Genomic DNA, 23,344 nt, shown 5'->3' on the forward strand with positions numbered 1-23,344 from the left:
AGACGTTATTGTGTATTATTTTCACATCGCAACACCCAATAATGACTTTATATTACTCAAACATATTATTTAATATTTATACCTAAACAAGCAATTATTCTCATTGCTATTAGAATTGCATTCATTATAATTGCCATAGAAGTATGGCATTCCGTTTTACCAAAAAAAATAAAAAAAAATTTCGGCCTTTTTTTTCTTTTTTACAGCTATGGCCATCTATCGCCCGGATTCCTATTTAATTTTCTAAATACAACTTAACGAATTCTAGCCATATAAATATATAATTTTTTAAATTAATAACTTTATTTCATTAAAATATAACTATACAATAATTATTTTGTTATATTCTACTTACTTAACTTCATTATTATTACTATTACCTATTAACTTTCCATTTTGTGCTGCAGCAATTATAATAATATAACTATTAACTATTAACTTTCCATTTTGTACTGCAGCAAACATAATGAATGTAATTCTAATAACAATTAGAATGATTGCTTGTGTTAGGTATAAATAATATGTTTGAGTAATATAAAGTCGTTGCTGATTGTTGCGGTATGAAAATAATACACAATAACAACTTTATATTAGTCAAACATATTATTTATACCTAAAACAGGCCATCATTCTAATTGTTATTAGAATTACATTCACTGCTGCAGTACAAAATGGAAAGTTAATAGTTAATATTAGTAATAATTAAGTAAAGTAAGTACCACCAATTATATAATTGTACGCTTGTTCTTAATTCTTGTCCATTCCCTTGTAAATCTGAAACCAAAGACTAACTACAAGAAATGAGAATTAACAATGTGAAGAGTCATCACTGCCTCGTTCAATGACGACAAAATTGTCGAATACTAATTGCTGCCAATTTCTGTAAATAAAAAATCGTGACAAGTGCAATTTTTAAACAATTTATATTGACCTTTTTACCTTCCACCAAGGCTATATGTAATATATGAATAATTTCATGAAATGAAAAACTAATCAAGTAACGTGTAAATCCGGCGTTTATGTCTTTGAAGATTAGGCTTCAGTACTGATTAGTATTTTATTTCCATTTCGGGAGGCATATTATACTATCCACAAACTTTGTTTCACGGCGATGCTTTGTCCAAGAAATTTGTAAGAAATTATAAAGACAAAATAAAAAATAAAAGAGATTAGTTATACAAACATGGGTAATAAAACTGTATCATACCTATTTGAAGGAAAGACTTATATTTTTCCCCCATTTCGGGAGGCAAATTATACAATCCACAAACTTTGTTTGCCGGCAATGCTTTGTCTAAGAAATTTGTAAGCATTATAAAGACAAAATAAAAAATAGACGAGATTAATTATAAAAAGATATATAATGAAATTGCATGTTTACCTATTTGAGCAGGATATGCAAGATTTAAATTGTTCATTATCTCAACAAATTGTTCTTTAGTTTTGGTGAGACGCGGGTTGAACTTTTTCTCTTCCCAAACAGTTGTATCCATAATACCTAGCTCCATGGAAACAATGTGATGTTACTCTATCAATTTGCTGTACACTTGAATGATTAAATTACCATTGTAATCATGCTGGAAAATGTAGGAATAGTAAAATGTTAAAACACAACTGTGTGACAGGCATTAGTTAAAATTAGTTTCAACTATAATACCGCTGGAAATAAGCGAAAGTTATCTGGCAAGGAGAAGATTTGATTATAAACCGAATCGTACAATTTTTCTGAATTCCCTTCTTGAAAATCGGTGCGACCGCACCCCCGAATAAGTAAAGTATCCCCAGTGAAGGCGATTCCTTGGTCATGGCAAACGTATGTAACGCAACCTTTTTACATTAATCGTAAATATGACAGAGAATTTAACATTTTTCTATTGTATAATACAAAAAACTCTTAGTTTACCATTTGTATGGCCTGGGGTAGCTCTCACTTCTATCTTATGATTGCCAAATTGAAGGATATCACCATTTCCCACATATTTATCAGCTAAAGCTTGGCTTGCTGTGCTAATCACACTCTGAGAACCTGGTAAAAGTTTTTTTAATATACCTGAACCAGTAATGTGATCTGCATGCATGTGGGTATTGACTATAGTTGAGGTAAAAAATAAAATAAAAATAAAGCAGTACAAAAAGGAGAAAAAACAAAAAGGGAAAAAAAAAGATTACACTCATGTGTCAATGCCATTAGATATCAGGGAAAAACATTACTTGAATACTTCAGCTTTAATCCTAAGTTGTCAATGATTTTTGCATCTCTTTCAGCCAAATCTATTACGGGATCTACAATAATAGCTTCTTTTGATTCAGTGTCAGCAAGCAAATATGAATATGTGCAGCTGGCCCTATCAAACAGCTTCATTATGAAGAAAATGCAATATTTCAAAAAATGTTCCAATCTATTATCTTAATAAACTTGCCTGCTTAAAGAAGAAGTTTTCCGATAAACGAATATGCTGAATCATGGTAGTAAATGGTTTTGCGCGCGAAGACGACCTTGCATGCAAATGGGAAGCCAGAGCAAATGACAAAGGACTTTTTATCTGAGGGTACCAAACAACAGTTTTTTTACAGATTTTGCCAACCAAAAACACAGACATTTGTCTAGAAAATGCTTTGACGTTTTCCTTTAAATGTTTCGATACACACCGTTACTTAGGCTAGATGCGACTTCACTAGTACCCGCTAGACGAAGATCTTCCGTAGCTGTCGTGTTCGCTGTTACTATTTCACGGAGAGAACGCTGTGCGTACGTGACAGTTCAAGCATACTCTTGAAGGCGTAACTGCACACACAAAAGTTATTACAACCTGTGATAAGACGCAACACGTGTCTTGACAGTAACAATGCTAATTTTGAGCCAGTTAATATTTCGAAACAATTTAGATTTCTATGACGAGCACTCCTTAAAATGAACAGTAGTAGACAGGAGTTAACCGTTTTGTTTGTTTGCATGAAAACGTTTGCTTCCGTAAGCATAGAGCGCCATCTAATAGAGCACATTGGGACCGCTTTGCTAGTTCCGAAGTTTGTTAGTGGGTGAAAAATCGGAAAAGGCCGACTTCAAGACTCGGAAATCCATAACAATCTAGTTGTTTGGGCCATATTACACACTATTTTTCTTATCAGCAGGCTGTCAGTTTTAGTTTTGGTTACTTAATTTGAAATAGCAAATACGGATACTTCAGAAATTCTGTTGAACACATCTAAAGATTGATTTGGGTTCAAGGCTTGAAGTGCCAACAAGACAATGTCAGATCAGACAACGGAAACAGCCGAAAGTGAAGAAATCATGAACGGAAAAATTGTTGTCGCCGGAAAGTGCATCCCTAGCCTGGCTAGCAGGTTTCGTGGATGCATGCTTGGTTCTTTGATTGGTGACTGTCTGGGGCAACCATTTGAAGGGGAAGAGAGACCAATCTCAAAGTCGGTTTTGAATTCATATTTTGAAAAATTACATGACTCTAACTTAAAAGGTAACTTTTAAAAATAGTGCTATAGCTTCCATATATTTTAAGATTTTAGCTAAGCTAAGCCCCTTCTCTATTTTAGCACCTTATAAAGCCTATACTGATGACACAGCTATGACATTCTCAGTCGCTCAATCGTTGATCAACAAGAACAGATTTGATCCTCAAGACATGGCAAAAAAGTAAATATGCCCACCATTTATCGTTTAAGCATTAAATTAAAGTTTATTCATTTCTATTCATTTCTACAAATGCAGGTTTGTTGATGAATTTTATGCTCATCCTCGAAGAGGATATGCAAGCTCCATGACAGATGTATTCAAAGCTCTTAAACGAGATGACTGCAAGGACCCTTATGGTCCTGGTAGACTTCTTTATGCTGGTCGCGGTTCATACGGAAATGGGTCGGCCATGAGAATCGCCCCAGTGGCTCTATTTTGCCATTCAAATGCAGAAGAAGCCATGCATATAGCATACAAATCATCTTTGATTACTCATGCAAATGAATTAGGATACAATGGTGCCATACTCCAATGCTTGGCTATTCAAAAAGCATTGCACACAGATTCCTCTGTTCCACTAGATGTGGACCAATTCGCCCTTTACCTGCAGGAGAAGATGGCCACAATAGAAAAGAATGAAGAGCAGCCAAGTATGCTGAATTCATTTCTTCATCACAGTAGTCAGCCCCGCCGCACGACGATCAACATGACTAAAAGTTCTTACGTTCGCAAGCTACAAGAGATGCGTCATTTGCTGAAGAACCCTACAGTCAGTGCCGAAAAAGTTGTCGACGTGTTAGGTCACTTCGTATCAGCCTATGGCTCAGTCTGCACTGCTATTTACAGCTTTCTCCGCTCAGTCAAAGATGATTCGGCGAGTGCTGGTGGATCCAGTGAAAGTCCTGTCCAGAGAGCCATCCGTTACGCTATCAGCTTGGGTGGGGATACAGATACAATTGCCAACATGACGGGTGCACTTGCTGGTGCCTATTACGGCCATGAGGCCGTTCCGCCAGCTCTTCTTTCCCACTGTGAAGCTGAAGGTGTCGAGCAAGCGATTGAACTGGCTGACTGTCTTTACCAATGTGTGGAAAAATAGCTCAATGACTATAAAACAATTCAAATTCAAACAAAACAAAAAAGAAATAGGGTAAACATTTTGTGTAATACCGACGTGGCTGTGACCTACTTCAGTAACGATCACCATAAATCCACTGGTCGAAGGATTCTTTGTTTCATCCAACAAACAATTGTACAAAATACACGTATGGTTTCCCTCTCTCCAAACATCGTTTCACCGTGTCTTGCATGATTCCATTTAACTGTTATTTGCATGAAGTCATTTGAAGGCCATTGGACTTCTTACCAAAAATGTCTTTAACGTTGAGATGGATTCGAACCTTTTCTTTCCGCTCCGGTGGCACTGTGTTGAAACAAAATCGCTTAAAGGCTTCTAACTCCCTTTCGTCATCGTCCAAATCCCCACCTTCTAAATCCAAATCCGATTTAGGCACAAAAACATTTTCTTCCCATTTATCCTCGCTCGCCTGTGCGCATGCAGACGGTCGTGACTTCTTCTTTTTCTTCGAACTAGTTTTCCCTCCCGTCGTGGAAGTAGCACTACTAGTTGTACTCCTGAGGTTAGCAGCATTAGACGGCTTCCCCCGCCCAACTGCCTGAGGGGGTACTGATTTGGCCTGGTTATTGAGTAGTTTTGTAGGGGCTATTTCATTCTTTTTGCCACTGTCACCAACTTTCTTCGAGTTGGGGTCCAACTGCATATTAGCCAATTGGTTCAAAACAGCCTGCTCCTCTAGGAGTTTTTCTCTCCTCCGAAGTTTCTTCCGCTGTTGTTTATTTAACGGGCATACGTTATGGGATAACTCTTCGTCGACGTCGTCTTCTCCCGTTTGTACACCCACGCTACAAGTTTGGACCACTCTGGGTTGTTGTTGTTGATGAATTGTTGGCTGCTGCTGGATCTTACGAGTATCAACCACAATGACATTGGGTGCGGCTAGACCCCCGAGAGAACCTAGAAGGATGGTAACATAAGAAATGTTAACAAGGAAACGCTTTACTATGTTCGACGGTGATGTTTAAGCAAAAATAACACTTGCCTAAAGATTCTTTTGCTTTTGGGGCACTAAGCGGTGATGTGACAATTATTGGATTAGGTCCAGCTGAAGTGGTACTAGTTGCCGGATAGCTATTCTCCCGTTTAGTTCGATCCACCATTCGCATCGGAAGCTCAGGGTGCACAGGAGAATGAGAACCCTGCACTCGTGTGAGAGTTATGCCTGGGGGTAATCGAAAATTATCCAAAGTGAAGTCTTGTTGCTGGCTAGGATACTGAGGGTTCAAAAGCTTTTGTATCTAAATAAATTTTGTAATTGTCAGTGATAAAATTACATTAACAAGGCATTTGATACTAACTTGTTCGACTTGGGGAGGCTGCGCTGCAGATTCAACGTTGGAAGCAGCCTTTAGTAATAGCTTCTTTTGCTTTTTCTTTTCCTGTTTCTTCTGCTTTTTCACTGATTGAGCGGGAGTGGAAGTTGGCTCCGAGGTTCTGGATGATGTCATACTCGAACTTTGCAACGGAAGGGTCGAATTCCCAGCTAGAGAATTAGACGTAACACCCGCCGACTTATCAGTAGGAAGAACTTGCCCGTTGACCAGAGTGAAAAGGACTCTGTCGTTGTCGGGTGTTTCTCCCTTGAGAGTGACCGTCACTACCGGCTCACTGAGATTTGGTTGCATGACGCGCCGTATAGTAACCATTTGCTGGGGTTGCGATGATGTGGAAGTGTTACCCGCTAAGCCTGAGACAGAAGTTTGCTGCTGTGGTACAGGTTTGGATCCTGTATTGGGGATTGGAACAGGGCTTGTTCTGGTGGGAACAACAGAGATGGAGCTTGGAGGAGGAGCCAGTTGTACTGGTTGAGAGAGACCCAGTGGTTGCTGCAAATAGGAAGGGTTGGGTTCAAGAGGCCCATACAATGGAGTGATCACAGCAGAATTGGTCAGCGGATTGTGGGTAATTCGCACCATTCCATTTGGTACTCTTTCCTGAGAAACTTTAGACGGAACAGGAGAGGGTACAGGTTTCTTCTGTTGTTGTCTTGCTGCAAGTTCTTCTGCCTTCTTTTGTTCTAACTAAAACATAGTTGTTGTTTTGTTTTTAGCATTTTTAAGTTGAATTCTATGATGACATGTTAAGGCTCTTTCCTAATTATTTAAAAATATTTCAACTTATATAAACTTGTTTACCTTTTTTTCCTTTTGTCGTGCCTTTTTGGCTGCTCGTTTTGGATTATGTGGTCCAATTTTTTGAGGTGCTTTATGCCCTTCAATATATTTAACCAGATAATCCAACTCAGCATAGCCATCAATGTTACAATTTGATGAACTACTTCTAGAACCAGTGGATGAATCACACGCTGAATGAGTGAGGTTTTTTGCTTTAAGTCTTTGTTGAAGATGCTCCCTCATCTTCAGGTAATTCTGACTTTTTGCATCCTAAAATAATGGTAAAAATTCAATGAGATTCAACGTCTGATTTTGTTTTCAACCATAAAGGCACACCGAAATTTCCTACCTCTTGGCCTGAACCGCAATGACAACATCGACAGCATCCTTCTTCGTCCAAATCCTCTTCATTATTTTGAGCGACCGAGTTACTAGAACTACTTTTTTCCTCGATGTCCTTGGGCATATCGAATACACTGTAATGGTTGTTTACTAGATACTTGTGAAATTGAGTATCTCGGCAAGTACAGACAAATTTTATTTCTATTCTTCTAGACAACAGTACGCCGAAAATCAGCCGTCAACAATTTGGTCTTGAGCTTCAAGGTTGACAAAGCATCAGGTTAAATTATAAATATAATCGACAAAATACCTAGTTAAAAGTTGGCAATTTGGTTGATAGTTTCCAAGAAAAAGTTTAGTTATATAGGCTTTCTTTAGTCATTTTACGAGTATAATGGTGAAATATCTTTCTTAACTATTGCCAGAATAAATAAATTTTGCAACGCCGATCGGAAACCGGGAATCTTTTGAAAGTCTGCTTTTACTGAGCGAACGCTATGCTATAGGCAATGTTTAACGATAAATGAAATGACGAGTAGGGGACCATCGCGTGTTAGTGATTTTCCTCTGTATTTCGCACTAAATTTCTTTTATTTGTTTTTATTTTCCACGTTTTTCACAATATCGAAAAAGCTAAAAAATGGCAGCTGTAGATTACTTCACAACATTACAGCCACATCTAGAACGAAGGATATACCACTCACACATGGAGAAAAAGGAATAAAAGGATAACTGGTTGATATTCTCATAACGGGGCCCAGAATTTTTCAGAATGAAGGAGTAGGATTTGTTGGATGAAACCTTTTTCACACTAGTTGTTACAGTGATACAGTACAGAAAATCACTTTAAAAGTTAACAAGGGAAATTTCTGAAGAAATATATGTATAAATATATTTTTCAACTTAAAACAAAAGGAAATTGATTATCGCATACTCGAAACAGCAGAATTTGTATTTCAGGCTCTTCAGCGCGTTTGCTGGTGAAAAAAGATTGACAACAATTGGCCTATTTATTTAAATTTCCGAAACGTATTTGTGATATGGCAGATCATCAATTTATGATTCGGGATCAAAAAACAATGCCGATACTGCAAATATGAGAAACACAACTCCACCGACGAGTGTCACTGGAATAAGGCCGTGAATTTTTATTTATAATTTTTAAATATGACAAATATGTATTTACCTGTCTTGACGGAAATTCTTTGGGCAATCATTCTTCCACCTAATACCGCTAAGCCTGTACACAGACCATGTCCTAAAACGCCTCCTAGCATTACACCAAAGATATCCTGAACAGAAACTCTTGGTAAACAAAACAACAATATTTTGGTAATAAAAATTTCGACGTACTTCTCGAGCAGCTAAGATTATCGTTGCCAACTGAGAACGATCACCCCATTCGGCCAGAAAGGTAAGTGTTAACGCTTGCAGAAACACTTTGGGTATGTATCCTGAGATCCGCTGACGTACACTCAGAGTCTTCTGCACTGACGAACCTCCAGTTTCTTCATCTAGTAGCTGTGTCGTTTCTTTTTCTTTTTCCTGAACAGAAAATTTTAAAACCATAGCCCTTCTGTAGTGGAAACAAAACAACGATGTTAAACCAGTTACCTCATCTTCTTGTTTCTTCAAATCAGACTGCACTTCTTCAAACTCTTCCTGTCCTTCGTTTGGAGACATTGAATACCCCTCCTTTAACATTTTAAGTCCAAATATGGCAAACAAAGCTGTAGATATCCAGTAGGTGTAAACTCTGGGTATAATCACGGTTACCCATCCAAAGAACTGTTTATACAACAAGAATGTTATGACCATTTCATATTATGGATTTAATACATCCTGAACTAACTTTACCTGATATGCAAGTCATTATCACTAATGCAAGAATAGCTCCACTAAATACAACCAGTCGTGAGTGTCTCATTGCCATTATAGCAGCAATGAAGAAAGTTTTGTCACCCAGTTCTGATACAATAATTACAGATAAAGAAGCTATAAATGCATGAGCAAATCCCAGATCATTCAAAGGAGCCTCTGTCCCTTTAATTTCTTTACTACTTTTCCCATGTTCTATCTAAAACAAAAAATTACTTACTGTGTGATTATCAAAACAACTTTAAACTATGCCGAATACCGATATATCCTCTTTACTGTCTTCATGAGGTTCTTTGTCTGCATATGTTTGAAGTGCTAGCCAAGCAATGATGAGGAATGACAGCGCACACTTGTACTGTGTTATGGAAGAAGTACAAGCCATTTTTTTTCTTTTCTTCCTAAAGAGAAAATGAATTAGCTGAGTAGCCTGTTTCAAAAATGCCATTAAAATGTCTGCAGAGAAAAAGCAAAAATAAAGATCTTGCCAACGTACCCTCGTATCACACCACCGTAGAGGCTGTCAGTTTAAGTTAAAGCGTGGATGGAAAAAAAAATTCTCACGGATCGGCGCACGAAGGAAATGAGATTCTCCTTTCAATATGTGAAAAGGAGAAGTCTCTTAATCCAACTGACCTAATATACAACAACACATAAAGTTTTATCAATGACGATCGATAAAAGATTGTTCCAATGCGTTATCTTATTTATACGAGAACGGACATGTCTTGTACCATTATTCGACCTTTTTTGTATACGTTGTCAAGATTTGCTTTCGGCTGTCGAAAGGGGGCGGTCTACTTTTCTTTAACACTGTTGCATGATGAAGCGATATTCCTCAAGTCTTTCATCTACAAATCTACTGAATTGGTGATATTATACAAACCTACAAATCAAATAATCTACAGTCAGATTAAGAAGAATCGGAAAAAAAAGTTCAGAACTCAGAACTTCAGACGTCATTTTTGAGAATGAGTCAGAGCCTCTAGGGCTGGTCAGCTGGAGCCGGAGCACTTGATAGTAAAATAATGTTACCGATATTATTTGAGACCCTTAATTAACATGACCGAAACTTGAGCTAATTCATTTTTTCCCACTCGTAACTGCTGGGCATCACCGATTGCAATGATATTTGTGGATTCATCAGTGAACTAAAAAATAACTTCTGAATCCCTTCTGAATCATATCTTTCAAGAAACTCGTGAAAAAAAACCAGAGGAATTTAATACTTGTTGAAGGGACTTCAAGATAGGCAAAGAATGAAAACCATGGGCGATAGCTCCCGGAGGCGATCCGCTGAAGAGAAAATAAAATCCAAGGAATTGAATTATTTTACAAACATGACTCGGGATTGATTTTCACGTGCGTGACGAACTATGAACGAGATGAGGAACAATCTGTTCACAATCCCAATTCATGCAGCTAAGCAAAAACGGAAATAACGTATCTCATTCCAGTAGTTTACGTTATTAAATATTTTAATTTTTTATTTAGGGCAATCTAAGCACTATTCCTACTAACTTACTGTCACTGTCCAAATGTTATGCTATCGATGTTGTACTATCTTGTTACAAGACCACCGGATACACAATTCCGTAACTGATTTAATAACGTAAATTATCCAGCCGTAGAACCCATGCCCAGTCGTTGGATACTTTAGATTTCGAGGGAAAGCTTACTCGAATCCCAGATGCAGAAACTGTCCACTGGAAATCGAAAGCAAAATCAACCAAATTTAAATCACACTCAGAAAATAAGCTTCAAGTGAAAGACAATACTTTGACGGCGCCAGCATAGCCAAGAAATGTGACTCTAGTAGACCCAGAGGCCGTTGGAGCAGTCAATTCGATCACGCCGGATTTCGGCCATCCAAGAACTATTGCATACACAGGGTCTGACATGAATAGCTCCTTGGATCCTTTTCCCTTTGTATACCTAAATGGAACAATTCGATTACAACTCCTATAATGCCCGCATGAATTCTTACTTCGAAATGCTCACCAAATATCTGGGGTGTGGGTGTCGTTCTGAAATGTCCAGGGCCGAGAGCCGTATATTGCTTCGCCATTGATGTGAAGCCACCCTCCTATCTGACGAAGCCTTTCCTCATAAATGGGAGGTATTTGTCCATAATGTGTGGGGCCTGGGCATTGCACACCGAAGTAAAGAATTATGTTTTTTTGCAAGCATACTATCCCACATGATTGTGTAAACGTTGAAGCAAATTACCTACATTGAGGAGCATATTGCCACCACAACTAATTGTTGATACCATCTCTTTAATTAAGTCGGGCGTCGAATAGTAGTCTGATAACATGGCGTTACGCCGAAAGCCCCACGATTTCCGATCGATGGTGAAACAGTTTTCCCACTTGTGGGTTTGAAGCGTGCCTAAATGAAAAGCGGCACATGAACGTCATCGTTGTGCTTGCAATACAGTATAGATGCAAACCTGGGTTAAACCGATCGGTACAGGTATAAATATCTCCGTGCTTGCACGTTGTACCCGAGCCCCAGCGATCATTTACCACTACTTCATTTTTCACTGGGCTATCGTTATATAACCAAGCGATGAAATCGGTAGAATTCCAGTACTTGTCACTTGTTTCCCAGTCTCCATCAGACCAAACAACGCTAGGTTGATATTTATTAACCTAAAATATTTTTGATAATTGTCTTATAAATGTAGCATACAACTTACTATTTCGTAGAGTTCTGGCATTGTTTTCGACTTGACAAAATCTTGCGATTTCCAATTGTTTTCTTTGTCTTTTATGTATAGCGGATGGAACCATTCGTAAAGACTGTGATACAAGCCAAATTTGAGGTCGGTATTGTTTCGAATTGCATTTGCCAAATCACCTTAGTAAAATAATATCAAATAAATTTTTAAACGACGATGAACGAGAACAACCAGTTGGAAATTTTTTTGGTTTACTTACCAACTAAATCTCTTTTAGGTCCGACATCCATCGCGTTCCAATTCCATGAGTATTTGGAAGGCCAAAGTGTGAATCCTTCATGGTGTTTGCTGGTCAGGACAACATACCTACCAATAGCAATGACAGTATTATAAGTAAAATGATTGAAAAATAGTACAATCCTTACTTTGCACCAGAACTATTGAAAATATCAGCCCATTGGTCTGGATCAAAAAATTCAGCAGTAAACATTGGACCAAACTCTGCGTATGAAAATCCTGGTGGATAGTTCTTTTTCATGAATTCAACATATTTTGGGTTTTTTGAACCTAAAAAAAAGAGACTCCTTAAAAAATGGCATCAAATGTGCACAGACACATTTGATAATTCTGTGAATTTGGTATACCCTGCCAGTTAATCCAGAACCACTCACTTCCAAAACTGGGCACCGAAAAAACACCCCAATGAATAAAAATGCCAAACTTTGCTTCATCATACCATGCTGGAAGAGGCCGTGAATCAAGGCTTTCCCAGTCTGGTGTGTAACGGTATGATTGATCTTGAATTGGGACAGGTGGTTTCTTCTTTTGACTCATGCTAGGAAATTTGGTAGTTTCATATGGGCTTCTTTTCATTGCAGTTTCATGTTTCAGTTCATCTGTAGAGCTCCCAGTTCGGATGTATACAGTAATAAGGAAGGTAGTGAGCAAGCAGTACGCTAAATTATGCATCTTTGGTCATCGAAATAAAGATAGATTGGTGGACGCTGTTTACTTTGGGATTTTTAAAATGTTTGGGAATTCAGCCAGTAGGGAGCTAATGACGTGCGACAACGTCAAAATAAACAGTACAAACAGCAACGTAAGTTTTCAACCGACTTCACAACTGAATTGAATTCTAAGAAGTGGTTCTGTTAAAGCATCGAAACAAAGATAAGGTATACACATTCAGCTGTCCTCAGCTGTTGTTTTGAAAACTTTGTTTGGATTTGAACATCAAGTCTTGTAAACTGTCCCTTGGCGGCGCTCAAACCACATTAACTAAAATTTTGCGTTTTTCTTTTCGTTGAAATCATTTAACTGCACATAAACAAACCGACTATTGGTCTATTTTGGTTGGCGTTTTGTTTACTGCCCATTTCAATGAACAATGACATTGGCTATCTCTGTTGTTTAGTTTTCTGTTGTTTGGTGAAACTAAACAGTTACGTACCGGACAGTCGGTTGAAATAGAAAAACGGCAAAGTTTCATTTGATTTAGGTAAAAATGGCCTAAGGTAGTGCAAGAAAGACAAATTGGCCAATCCTAACCTGAAGACAGGCGATTCGACAAGGTTGCAAAAGGCTGAAGAAAATTTTTGAGCGGCCATCGGACTCCGATAGCCAAAAAAAGATGAGGCGCCAAAAACGTCGTAAATCAAAAGTGCCAGTCTTTTCCCTGTTTTTCTTGAAACCCCTTTTCTTAGTGTTTGAGGGTGAGACTGTTTGCCACTTCATACAAGTCTATATACCTGAGTGGGAGAGAGTGGAAGATCGTGTCTTTTAACGACTCGAGTCGCTCTCCAGTGACGAATGGGCTTTGTAACCTTACGACTTGCCAGGCTAGCCCCGTGATTTACAACGTGAGCCGACGTTCTGCATGACGAGCCACTCTCTCTTCACTCCGATGAGCGGGAAATCGACTTTTTCATTTTAAACATATATTCCATGGTCTTCTTCTTATGCTGCCAGCAGGAAATCGTGTGCAATCGCCAGAGCTATATTTAAACTTCATCCTTGTATACGATGCAACTCTGTTTACTAAGGTACCACGCTCGATTGGCCTCTCCTGCACTCCACGTCACGCGTGAGGAAGTGGGCAAAACGCGGGCTGCGGAGAAAGCTCCCTCCTTTTTCACACTCAAAAGGAAAGTAACACACACACTCTCGTTTCCATTTCTCTCAATGGAGTTTGAATTGCCGGAAAGACATGCTTTTGACTCTTTCCGGTGCTCGTCGTCATTTCCTCGAAAAAATAAAACGTGCTGGGCTGCTTTGTCTTATCTTTCTTTTGTCACCATTTTTTTTTTATTATGATGATGACATCGTCAAATGACTTGATGTGAGCTTTTTCGTATGTTGCGGGACGTTTCTATTTTGCGATGTGTGTAGATAACTCGCGAGATGAGTTGAGCACGCGGGAGGCCGATGTTTTGCGGGACGAAAGCCAAGTCAAATGTTCCGCGTGCGAAAACAAGATGAATAATAACCAGGGGATTGCCAGTGGGAAGAGCAAAACAATTTTTATTTTTAGATGGGAAAAAAAAGAGATTTTAACGAGCACGGACGCGTGAGTGGATGATGGACATGTAACGGGTGTGGGTACCCAAACGAATCAATGGCGAAGATTTCATTCAGAAAAAATCATTATTCTCACCATTTTGTAAACCGTGTATTTTCAAATAAAAAAAAAGGTAAAAAACAAATCGTAAGGTGTTGTTTTTTTTATAGACTGATGTAGGTAAAAAGATCGTTGAACTTCTCGTATGGGACATTCTTTGGTTGAATCTTACACAGCAAACGTACATAATATCTGTTTGTCTTTCATTTCGGAATACAAAGGAGGAGAAAAAGATCCGGATTTTCCGTGTCTTGCAAAATATTTGATTAAAATTTTTTTTTATTATTATTTTTTAATTTTTTTTTTTTGGACGTGATGTGCTGAATGTATATAATATTTATAAGAAATTATTTAATATTTATAACCAGATCCGATTAATGGGGGGGAAAGGTGGGTGTCTATTCACTGCAATGTGGCCGATCTATTTCCTTTCAAATATATTCGGAGCGATGTGGGTTGACCTCATCTCTTTTAATTATTCGTATAAGCGTCCGACCAATGGCCCCAATCCTTGCTCCTTGCGCCACGACGCCAATCTAAACAGGAACCATTGCTGCAAGGCGGAAAAAAGAAATGATTGGATTTAACGAATGGTATACGCAACAGCATGTCGTGCACAGTAGACAGAAATAAGAAGAAAAAAAAATGAAGGCGAGCGAGATTGGAAATAGCTCTTCAACCACTTTGCCAAGTGTTTCAGAGTTCCACCCACCCCTTTGGGGAGAGCGGGGATATATACACCGCATGTAACGTAGTACTTTCCCGAACGCAAGAATGGCAAGTGTTTTTATTAGAAACAAACGAAATAAAACAGAGAATGGCTGTTTCTCGGGAGGAAATAAGAAAGCAGAGCATATCATCGTCAAGGTTGAAAACGCTCAAAGGTAAGTGGCCGTTAAGTCGTAAGAGATCTTCTATTTCTTTTACATTCTTCCAGCTCATTCCTTCGTCGACTATCAATTCTTAATGTATCCCCCCTTCCAAAATAAAAAGTTGCAAGCATTCCAGAAGAAGTGCTAAAAAAGACAGCTCTAGTGTATCTATTGCGACGCTAGAAGTTGTTCTCAGCTCTCTATGGTAAACGGTACTGTTGCCCGGTCGCGGTCGGTCAGTTGCCCTCTAAAATTTTGCGCATTTATCTGGTTGCTAGCACCAGGAAATGTGGTACGGGGCACCCCAGATTTTTCAAAACAAAAAATGCGAGCAACTTTGATTCTCTTTGTTCAGCTCCAGTTATGTACAGCAATTATCGTTTGTGTAAAAGAAAAAAAAAACATAAAAAACAACGGTGAATAAAATTTTTTTTTTTTTTAGAAATTTTATCTATGGCTTTTCAAATTTAATTTCTAATTCATTTTTATATTCGTGTGGCGAAGGGCGGGGCCCGTTTTTATCGTCACATGCGCGTAAGCCAACGGCATTAATTCCAAAACCAAACTAATTACAAATTCCCCCTTTTTTTCTTATATTTCGTTTCACCATTCTGTCCTGTTTTTTGTTTTGTTTTAATTTTAGTCTTTTTTTTCGGATGACCTAACAACAATCTTGGCATTACGGGACGTTTACACGTCTACCAGCAGCAGGATATTGCGACATTTTGGCACGAAGGCAATACAGTTGCACGACTCGCTTCCAATGAGGCTTGATTGCTGAACCATGGATCATCATTAATGTCCAGTCACAAAACAAAAGTTCATAACAGTAATTAAAAAATTTTTTTAAAGAAACAAAGATTGGAAATATCCGGCCTGTTGCCAGCTGTCGCCAAGGACAACAGAACCCATTCGTTCCTTTTCGTTCGCACGTTTCTTTTCGGCACATGCGCAAAGTGAACGAATGAGGTGTACCGCATGACCGCGGTCATCGCTACCATCCCACTTCTTAGGCACGCACGCCGATTTCGATACACAGCAGAGATTTGCGCGATTACGCCTTAACTAGTGGTGTATATATATACTCTCTGATTCAACTGTGGGTGGGCACGAGGACGTGTAATCACGATGGTTTCCTTTCATCGTCGAGCCTTTAGGTGATTTTCCGAAGAACTGTGACGGCGTGACCGATACATTGACCACAAAACGAAATTTTGTTATTGCAGGTCAATCCTCGTAGAAAAATTCCGAGAGTTTTGATAATAAAAATGAATTGAGAGAAAGATAGCTTGGACATAAAACTGCAGTTAATAGAGCTCAATTAGCCTTTACGGAGATTTTAAAATAAAACCGGATTTTGTAAGAAAATCAGGGTCTGTGTGGTTTCTAATCAAGAACGCCTCTTTTATGTACATAAAAAGAAGACGATACTGGGCGTTCCAAAATGGGACATAAAATGCGAGGGACGTTATAAGCTGACATAATGTTAGAAAATACCGTAAGTTCACTCAGCTTTGGTTTTTATGTTTTCTCCATTCCCTGTGTCCTGAATTCCCATTTAAAACAGCACAGACCAACAAGGTTGACAATTTTTAAGTAAACATTTGTAACTACCCAAGAGACAATCGGGGGAGATCGTATAGTTAAATATGCGCCGCTGTTTGTAGTCGTCTAACTCGAAAAAACGCATTCCAAACTTGTTTATTGAGTCGTCGCAAAGGAATGAGGTCTACGTACCAATTCCCCCGCCAATGGAATGTTGTTTATATACGCTCGTTGGCTCGTATAATTTGGGTGAATAAGATACAGTTTAAACGAAAAGAAATAGCATATGATAGTGAAGAGGGAAGAAAAAAAAATGTTTTGCATACCTGCACTTGTTCTTCCGTCAATCCCGTTTCGGCTGACAGAATGGCCACATCGGACGGATGCATCGTCTTGTTCCGGTTGAAATGCATATCCAAAGCGGATTCCTGGTCGGGAGACATCTTCGGCTTCTCGTTCATTTCGTCGGGTGAAGAACTCGGGAAGTACTTGTTGGACATTTTCGTTTTTATTTAAACAATATTTTCTTACAAAATCTGAAATGATTTAAAGAAAAATGTAGATGGAATCAAGTGTTTACGGTAGAACTCTTTAGGAAAACGTGAAGAAATTCATAACGGGTTGTGTATCGTTTCGACACGGATTTTTGCTCTTTTCAAATTTCTAACAGTAGATGCGCTCTCTCGCGCATCGTATCCTTCTTATTTTATTTTTTCCACGTTGTTTAAGGAAGCTTAAAAAAGAACCATCTGGATTTTCGTTTGGCGTTGACTCGATTGGCATTTTGCCAAATTTCATGCCGATTTTATATGAACATGATTATCGCCTAACCGTAGGAATAAAGCAAAGGGCGGCAAAGGGACTCGTTATCTTCGATCCTTAATAGGAAAACTGGACAGATAAGTTTGCAAAGGTTCGTGAAAAATACAAACTTAGTAACGCCCTAGAAATCCCGTCCGTCAGGAATTGCCGAAGCTATCGCAAGCAATAAAACAAAATGTTGTCTACACCTTAAGACTTCCAACGCTGTAAATAGGTGGGGTCGATTGTTTCTTATTCGTAAATTTGCATACGCGTGTGCTGTAGAGAAGCCAACTGGTTTTTTTTCTTTTTTGCGGTAGCTGCACTACAGTGATGGATGGAACTGACCAATTTCAAATTCATGTTCAACTTTTGGATGATGACAGGTGGCCATGCCGTCTGTGTCACGAAATCATCGAGGTCCCCCTCACACTGTCATTTGTTAGGGTCCCCATTTTTTTTGTTGACAAAATAAGAAATGGGAAGCTCTGACAATAAATGGGACATTTTGTTTTGTTTTTTTCCCGGGATTCATTTACATAACGAGAAAACCCTGAGATGCTGAGTTTGGAAATCACGGCCGAATCGCACCGGTACATCATCCTGTGTTGTCCATATTAGCTTTTTTTTTCTTTCTTTTTGGAAAGGGGTTGTTTATTTTCTTGTTTAACCGTATAATGTACCTACTTCCTTATTTCATAGGGGGGGATCTTTTATCATTGTTCAAAACTTAAAGCTGCGACCGAGAAAAGTTGAACAAGACAAACAAGGAAAACATTGTTTTATACAGAAACTATAAAATAGGAAGAAAAAAAAAGATAGCTCCATGAACGGCCAGTAGGGCCGTCCCGCCCGCAGTTTCCCCATCGTTTCTCACAGTGAATAAACTACAAAAAAAAACAAAAAAACTCCAAAACCACGCAGTGAAAGAACCAATAGAGTCGTATACTCAATATTGCATAGTAGAGTCATTTGTAGCTAGTATAGCTATTAAATTAGAGTAAATATGGGCATCTTACCTGTTGTGCCTTTCACAATACGTCGAATCGTTTTTATTTGTTTTTCAAGAAAAGAGAACTAAAGAATCGTAGCGGACTGTTACAAAGGCACTGCCGACTCCCGTCGTGTAGTTGGAAGCGAACTGAACACGCTGGGACCATCAGTTGCGCATTTTGTATATACAGTACGAGTCCTGAAGGGACGTGAGAGAAGCCCGAGCTTACACACAGCTATATCGGAACCTTTTTTTTTCACAGAAAAAATAAAGAATACACAAAAAAAAAATAGATAAAAAAGGAGTAAAAAGAGACCAGGGTGGGATAGAACCGCCCATTCTGGCCGTGCATCACCAATCAGTGGCAAGCTAAACCGACAACTCACATCCTGGTTCGTGACGTCAACAAGTTCCAGCTCTTTTTCCTGCCTGTCTATTTTTTATTCCTTACATTTTCCCTTTCGATCATTCCAGCCCCTTTCTATCCTGCAGAGAATTCATTCGAGTAAAAGGTTTTTCATATTGTACAGGTATAGCAACACGCACGCGCTATGGGTGTCTAAAGGGAAGAGGATATGGCAAGATGAATCACAGGTGTGACACATCCACTACAGAAGTTCTAAAACACATTGCGCTATTGAATGTACAACGGACAGTCGGTCGGATGTGACGTCTAATTGATTCGAGCTCCCGTTTTCTGTCACGTTAAATGTACATAGCACTCGGTGTTGGCGGTGGCAAATTGAATTCGTAATTTATGGGAACGTTAATGGGATTTAGACGCTCCATCACGCACCAATTTCCCGATGCACATATTTTTATTGAAAAACAGATGCCCAAAGATAGCTCTCCACGCACTGGCCAGAACTTCTGCTCGGTCTTACGCGTATATATTTACGTATATATATATACTGCTATGAAAGTAGATATGGCTTGTGTTTGACAACACTAATGAGAACAGATAGACATAGAACAGGATATCACACTCAAGAGTGAAGTTTTAGCCCAAGGGTGGATCGCGTATAGTCAAAATAAGAAACGGGAAATTTCACACACTCGATGTGGACGAAAACAAGGACTCGCCCTTTTTAAAAGGCTATGTCGTCCTTGAATTTTGTCGTTTTTTGCGTGTCTTTTCTCCTGCGATCCTCCCACAGCGTCCGCCGTTTGTGCGTAAAAGGAAGGCAATCGTAACGTGAAGGACGAGAGGAATTTGTGTCACCATGTTTAGATCGTATGTCATTGGGTGGCCATGTTAAAAGATTCAAACATTATTTACAAAACCAAAAAGGATCGGTGGCAGAAAGTCGCAATTAGAGTGGCGACACGGAACGAGCCAGAGCTTAATTTACGCGACATGTGTCGCAACTGTTGGGACATCAATCAACGTTTATTCGTGTCATAATGGGTCATATAACAAGTTTTTTATGAAAGTGTGAAAAATGAGCAAGCTTTATTGGGAGAACCCGTTTCCTTTGAATGAGAAATCATGACGTTTTGCTTGTTAATCGTGAAAAGAGATTTATCGATAGTCAAGCAGTAGACGACTGCAACGGTCAAAAGTCGTGTTTACGTTTTTCCTCCTTGTTAGTTGGAAATGATTGGTGTTATATTGTTTGACAATCACGACGATTTACTCTATGTTTACAGTGATCATGAATTCAAAAATAGAATTCACTGCGTATCCAATACCTTGGACATGTGTGCTGTGCCCGGCGAGATTGCACAAGACGATGATATTCGGACGAGATTGGATGCAGAATCCATGATTCTGATGCAAATCTTTTCCCCTCTCTTGACTTCATACAGAATAATGAATCAAGAGTTTCAGAATTCTTATGACTGCATCACCTGTGAAGATGGTTCCACAACAGCCTTTTATGAACAGATGGGCTTCCTTTTAATTGCTGTTGCAAAGTCATCTGTCAGTGCTGTCCATTTAGCAAGGGTATGCTTCAGTGTCATGCAGCATGTTTGTGGACCCTCATTATCAGTGTAGGATGATAAATTACCCAGAATTAAAGCAGTGGCTAAAAATGGTGTTATTTTCCATACAGGTTAAAACACTCAAATACTCACTCAGAGCTTGCCACTCTTTTAATAGAGACATTTTTAAAATTGAGACAGTCTAGTCAACCAATTGTTACAGAATCATTACATTACGAACCCATTTTTGAAGCTGTAAATTCTTCAATTTTAAGAGTCCTTCAAGTTGCAGTGTCTGATTTGAGTGTACGTGGGGGAATTCCAGAAAACCGATCTCACATTCTAATCATAAAAGAAGCCAGCATTGTTGCCATATACTCAGGGTATACAGTTAGGTCTTGTATAGCATAATGTTTGTATTCATTTATTAATTTCCCCTTGTTTTAAAATAGGAAAGGAACATCAGAATTAAGAATCGATGAAATTCTGTTCCTGATAATTGTTGCCAATGCCTTTGATCATTCCAAATCTTCCACTCGCCATAGTCTCCTAATTCTTGAATCCTGTGTACCTTACACCATTCACATTCAACGAGTAGAAAATGACCTTGATGTCATCGTCTTAATTGAGGTAAAGAGGTAGAAAAATTCGCAATTATAAAATAATATTCTGAGCACAAATGTGCTGTGTAATTACGGTCGATTTCGTGATGAGATTCTGCATTTAAAATAACGTACTGAGAATTTTATATTTCATTATGACTTATTGACCTTCTTTTCTTGAGGAAGTAATAGAAAAAATCCTGGTACTATCACTCATGCAATCAGCCATTGTTTCAATCTGTGTCGAAAGCACTGGAACGAAAATAATGAAGCAATTATGGATGGATATTTGAAAAAATATGTCCATTCAACAGACCTGCAATACAATAAACTAATGCTATTTCTCCAATATTTTTTTTCTTTCCCTTTTTTTTTTTTAGTGTGGATTGCACCAGATAGCCACCAGCCTGTTTGCGTTGTTGAAAAGCGTATCCGCCTCACCCACGAAAGTCGACATGATTCCGAAACAATTGAAAGAACTGAAAAAAATGACCTACAAACTAAATCAGCGGCATCAGTGGTGTGAATCATTGATCTGGCGACCTGAACAAAGTCAAAACCAATCGGCCATGTCGGCATTTTGTCGCCAACTTCTTCGCGGTTATGAAGTCGTGTTCCTCAATCCATCTTTACTTTATGCAGCTGTCGAACTCGTTTCTGGTGTGATTGACGACATCCGATTAAGTATTCCGATAGAGTCTCTATCCCAACCATGCAGACTCACGCCGCTGCTCAACATCTATCCTGGGCTGGTGCATTTCGTGCTTATTGACAGAAAAAACCATCGCATGATCTCTCCAATTCTACCGCTAGAACGGCACGATTCTACGTTCGGAAATGTAATATTCATTAACGGGTAGCTTCAGAATGGAATTGTCGAATGAAACAATTTCCTTCTTTTGGCAGATGTGGAAAATATTTCATACTTCTTTAGAATGGTTAAACGAAGGAATGCCCAGTTTGCTGTGGAATGATAAACAGCTGTGTTATTCCCACGCCATATGGATTGAAGACGCAGCGGTAATTTATTTTTGTTTTGCACATCAAATCGTCAGAAAATGTTGCCCCGAGTTAACGTCGTATATCTGTTGCAATTTAGAATAAAAAATTGCCGTGGAAACCTAATTGGGACATTCAAACGGGTACATTTGGCTATCCATCCTTGATAGGTAGCGGTTTCTATGAGTAAGACATTATCCGCATTATGATTTGTTTATTTTCAGCTTGAAATTTGATTTTGCTTTATTATTTACCTGATTATTTAGAAATTTAATGAAAGGAGGGCTTGAAGACGAGGAAGCTGATCCGACCCATTACTTCCAGTTTTTCTGTATACATCTCGCCCTAACCAGCCCAACTATTATTGTCGAGCAATCAGAACGTTTGGCTAACTATTTGAAACGATTCATTTACCCATCGGTTGGTAAATTAGAAGATATTTTTTAGATCATACTTCCATGCTTCCATTGACTAAATCCGTCAAATATGAAGCTACATAACATTCCATTTCCAGTGATTCTCTGAGAGTATCTTAGAAAACTGTTTCAAACAACAGTTTTATTCAATAAATATATTTTTCGTGCAACTTTAATTGTTATGATATGAAATATTTAAACTCACCGAATAAATTCAATATTTTTAAGTTGTCAGTTCAAATGTAGTGTAACGTGAGATAAATGTACATATTCGTCTTGCGGTCACTCTCCTTTTTCCACGATCAAAATTGGCTCCACCCCAGCAACATGCCCCGGATCGTCGCTCAAAGTCATTCCTGGCGGGGCCCGTTTTCTTTTTTACCCACGAATGCTGAATCAGTTTTCTATTTCATGATGCTGTTGAAAGATTCTCATGAAAGAAAGGCATTGCGCCAGGGTCACGATTGAGCCAAAAGCAAGTCGGCAACAGGGAGACGCATAACAAGAAAAGAAAAATGGAATTAAATCCTTCTCATTTTAACCAGCAGCCCCTGTGAGGCGCTCGTGCAATGTCAAAGATGTTAAGCATTCAGCTCTTATAGCAAATGTTTGTAGCGAAAAAAACAAGTTATACGACGTTTTTGTTCTATCCCCTTGTATATGCTAACAGGACCATTAGAATAATGATGGTTAAACTTTTTCATTTAAGTTAATGCGCCTTCTTCAAGAAGAAAACTCGTAGAATGGGGTGGATAAAACTTGTTTCAGTAAATCGTTTCGACAGCCGAAAATTCGCTTACGCGTTAGGGAAATGCACAGAAAAATGTTTTATTTATTACGAAAGGAAAAGCCGAGAAACCAGAAGACCGAAAGCCGGAAAGCAAAATAGAAAAAAACAATATTTGCAAAAATAATAAATTATTTAACTAAAACTGACAACGGTGGAAA

At 38.6% G+C, this 23,344-nt stretch overlaps 7 protein-coding genes and 1 long non-coding RNA gene across 10 annotated transcripts in view; 3 read left to right on the forward strand and 5 right to left on the reverse strand.

The window, feature by feature from the left end:
* Positions 1-1,088: 1,088 nt before the first annotated feature.
* LOC130696502 (persulfide dioxygenase ETHE1, mitochondrial-like) lies at positions 1,089-2,668 on the reverse strand. 2 transcript variants are annotated; one of them, XM_059495447.1, is made up of 9 exons: positions 2,650-2,668; positions 2,421-2,543; positions 2,212-2,356; positions 1,904-2,089; positions 1,658-1,827; positions 1,565-1,577; positions 1,382-1,498; positions 1,208-1,294; positions 1,089-1,114 (listed from the first exon to the last, which is right to left on the reverse strand). In XM_059495447.1, exons 2-9 carry the CDS (start codon positions 2,463-2,465, stop codon positions 1,104-1,106), a joined length of 774 nt encoding a protein of 257 aa, XP_059351430.1. In that variant the 5' UTR covers positions 2,466-2,543; positions 2,650-2,668; the 3' UTR covers positions 1,089-1,103. The 2 variants fall into 2 exon arrangements, with proteins under 2 accessions (XP_059351430.1, XP_057375559.1); XM_057519576.2 differs by lacking the exon at positions 2,650-2,668 and having other exon boundaries at positions 2,421-2,610.
* Positions 2,669-3,004: 336 nt separating this feature from the next.
* Positions 3,005-4,590, forward strand: LOC130696501 (ADP-ribosylhydrolase ARH3-like). Its single transcript, XM_057519575.2, has 3 exons — positions 3,005-3,476; positions 3,553-3,652; positions 3,728-4,590. The coding sequence occupies exons 1-3, from the start codon at positions 3,251-3,253 to the stop codon at positions 4,569-4,571; spliced, it is 1,170 nt and encodes a 389-aa protein (XP_057375558.1). The 5' UTR covers positions 3,005-3,250; the 3' UTR covers positions 4,572-4,590.
* An 18-nt stretch (positions 4,591-4,608) lies between these two features.
* Positions 4,609-7,294, reverse strand: LOC130696450 (nascent polypeptide-associated complex subunit alpha, muscle-specific form-like). Its single transcript, XM_057519523.2, has 5 exons — positions 7,074-7,294; positions 6,746-6,994; positions 5,909-6,631; positions 5,593-5,848; positions 4,609-5,507 (listed from the first exon to the last, which is right to left on the reverse strand). Exons 1-5 carry the CDS (start codon positions 7,188-7,190, stop codon positions 4,798-4,800), a joined length of 2,055 nt encoding a protein of 684 aa, XP_057375506.1. The 5' UTR covers positions 7,191-7,294; the 3' UTR covers positions 4,609-4,797.
* A 703-nt stretch (positions 7,295-7,997) lies between these two features.
* On the reverse strand, positions 7,998-9,669 carry LOC130696228 (transmembrane protein 165-like). The gene is made up of 7 exons (XM_059495398.1): positions 9,434-9,669; positions 9,204-9,342; positions 8,919-9,143; positions 8,681-8,854; positions 8,420-8,611; positions 8,253-8,358; positions 7,998-8,193 (listed from the first exon to the last, which is right to left on the reverse strand). The coding sequence occupies exons 2-7, from the start codon at positions 9,324-9,326 to the stop codon at positions 8,123-8,125; spliced, it is 891 nt and encodes a 296-aa protein (XP_059351381.1). The 5' UTR covers positions 9,327-9,342; positions 9,434-9,669; the 3' UTR covers positions 7,998-8,122.
* An 827-nt stretch (positions 9,670-10,496) lies between these two features.
* On the reverse strand, positions 10,497-12,849 carry LOC130696241 (alpha-L-fucosidase-like). Of its 2 annotated transcripts, XM_057519325.2 has the most exons (9): positions 12,269-12,842; positions 12,050-12,191; positions 11,884-11,990; positions 11,643-11,803; positions 11,394-11,595; positions 11,171-11,332; positions 10,943-11,084; positions 10,720-10,876; positions 10,497-10,647 (listed from the first exon to the last, which is right to left on the reverse strand). In XM_057519325.2, the coding sequence occupies exons 1-9, from the start codon at positions 12,591-12,593 to the stop codon at positions 10,546-10,548; spliced, it is 1,500 nt and encodes a 499-aa protein (XP_057375308.1). In that variant the 5' UTR covers positions 12,594-12,842; the 3' UTR covers positions 10,497-10,545. The 2 variants fall into 2 exon arrangements, 1 of the variants encoding a protein (XP_057375308.1); XR_009421001.1 differs by lacking the exon at positions 10,497-10,647 and having other exon boundaries at positions 10,736-10,876; positions 11,175-11,332; positions 12,269-12,849.
* A 1,664-nt stretch (positions 12,850-14,513) lies between these two features.
* LOC130696242 (uncharacterized) lies at positions 14,514-18,665 on the reverse strand. Its single transcript, XR_009002586.2, has 3 exons — positions 18,479-18,665; positions 16,985-17,194; positions 14,514-14,794 (listed from the first exon to the last, which is right to left on the reverse strand). It is a non-coding gene; the product is annotated as an uncharacterized LOC130696242 (long non-coding RNA).
* LOC130696240 (mitochondrial intermediate peptidase-like) overlaps positions 17,572-23,344 on the forward strand; it is a 53,216-nt gene continuing 47,443 nt past the window's right edge. The window contains exon 1 of the mRNA XM_059495397.1: positions 17,572-17,575. The gene's annotated coding sequence lies outside the window, so the exon portion shown is untranslated. The remainder of the gene's footprint in view (positions 17,576-23,344) is intronic.
* On the forward strand, positions 19,636-22,543 carry LOC130696220 (uncharacterized). The gene is made up of 7 exons (XM_057519302.2): positions 19,636-20,448; positions 20,511-20,762; positions 20,832-21,009; positions 21,362-21,820; positions 21,888-22,001; positions 22,081-22,166; positions 22,247-22,543. The coding sequence occupies exons 1-7, from the start codon at positions 20,051-20,053 to the stop codon at positions 22,425-22,427; spliced, it is 1,668 nt and encodes a 555-aa protein (XP_057375285.1). The 5' UTR covers positions 19,636-20,050; the 3' UTR covers positions 22,428-22,543.

The sequence above is a fragment of the Daphnia carinata genome, chromosome 5 (genome assembly GCF_022539665.2).
Source record: "Daphnia carinata strain CSIRO-1 chromosome 5, CSIRO_AGI_Dcar_HiC_V3, whole genome shotgun sequence".
Taxonomy (NCBI): domain Eukaryota; kingdom Metazoa; phylum Arthropoda; class Branchiopoda; order Diplostraca; family Daphniidae; genus Daphnia; species Daphnia carinata.

Coding starts and splice junctions, on each gene's coding strand:
- LOC130696501 (XM_057519575.2), top strand. CDS start 3,251: ATGTCAGATCAGACAACGGAAACAGCCGAAAGTGAAGAAATCATGAAC. Junction 3,477..3,552: donor ACATGACTCTAACTTAAAAG/GTAACTTTTAAA, acceptor TCTCTATTTTAG/CACCTTATAAAGCCTATACT. Junction 3,653..3,727: donor CCTCAAGACATGGCAAAAAA/GTAAATATGCCC, acceptor CTACAAATGCAG/GTTTGTTGATGAATTTTATG.
- LOC130696450 (XM_057519523.2), bottom strand. CDS start 7,190: ATGCCCAAGGACATCGAGGAAAAAAGTAGTTCTAGTAACTCGGTCGCT. Junction 6,632..6,745: donor CACGACAAAAGGAAAAAAAG/GTAAACAAGTTT, acceptor ACTATGTTTTAG/TTAGAACAAAAGAAGGCAGA. Junction 5,508..5,592: donor AAAAGCAAAAGAATCTTTAG/GCAAGTGTTATT, acceptor CCATCCTTCTAG/GTTCTCTCGGGGGTCTAGCC.
- LOC130696502 (XM_057519576.2), bottom strand. CDS start 2,600: ATGTCTGTGTTTTTGGTTGGCAAAATCTGTAAAAAAACTGTTGTTTGG. Junction 2,357..2,420: donor AAAACTTCTTCTTTAAGCAG/GCAAGTTTATTA, acceptor TTCATAATGAAG/CTGTTTGATAGGGCCAGCTG. Junction 2,090..2,211: donor ATTAAAGCTGAAGTATTCAA/GTAATGTTTTTC, acceptor CCTCAACTATAG/TCAATACCCACATGCATGCA.
- LOC130696241 (XM_057519325.2), bottom strand. CDS start 12,593: ATGCATAATTTAGCGTACTGCTTGCTCACTACCTTCCTTATTACTGTA. Junction 11,804..11,883: donor ACCTAAAAGAGATTTAGTTG/GTAAGTAAACCA, acceptor TATTTTACTAAG/GTGATTTGGCAAATGCAATT. Junction 10,648..10,719: donor GCTATGCTGGCGCCGTCAAA/GTATTGTCTTTC, acceptor TTCGATTTCCAG/TGGACAGTTTCTGCATCTGG.
- LOC130696220 (XM_057519302.2), top strand. CDS start 20,051: ATGATTGGTGTTATATTGTTTGACAATCACGACGATTTACTCTATGTT. Junction 21,821..21,887: donor ACGATTCTACGTTCGGAAAT/GTAATATTCATT, acceptor TTCTTTTGGCAG/ATGTGGAAAATATTTCATAC. Junction 22,167..22,246: donor ATAGGTAGCGGTTTCTATGA/GTAAGACATTAT, acceptor CTGATTATTTAG/AAATTTAATGAAAGGAGGGC.
- LOC130696228 (XM_059495398.1), bottom strand. CDS start 9,326: ATGGCTTGTACTTCTTCCATAACACAGTACAAGTGTGCGCTGTCATTC. Junction 9,144..9,203: donor ACAGTAAAGAGGATATATCG/GTATTCGGCATA, acceptor TTTTTGTTTTAG/ATAGAACATGGGAAAAGTAG. Junction 8,855..8,918: donor TGACTTGCATATCAGGTAAA/GTTAGTTCAGGA, acceptor TTGTATAAACAG/TTCTTTGGATGGGTAACCGT.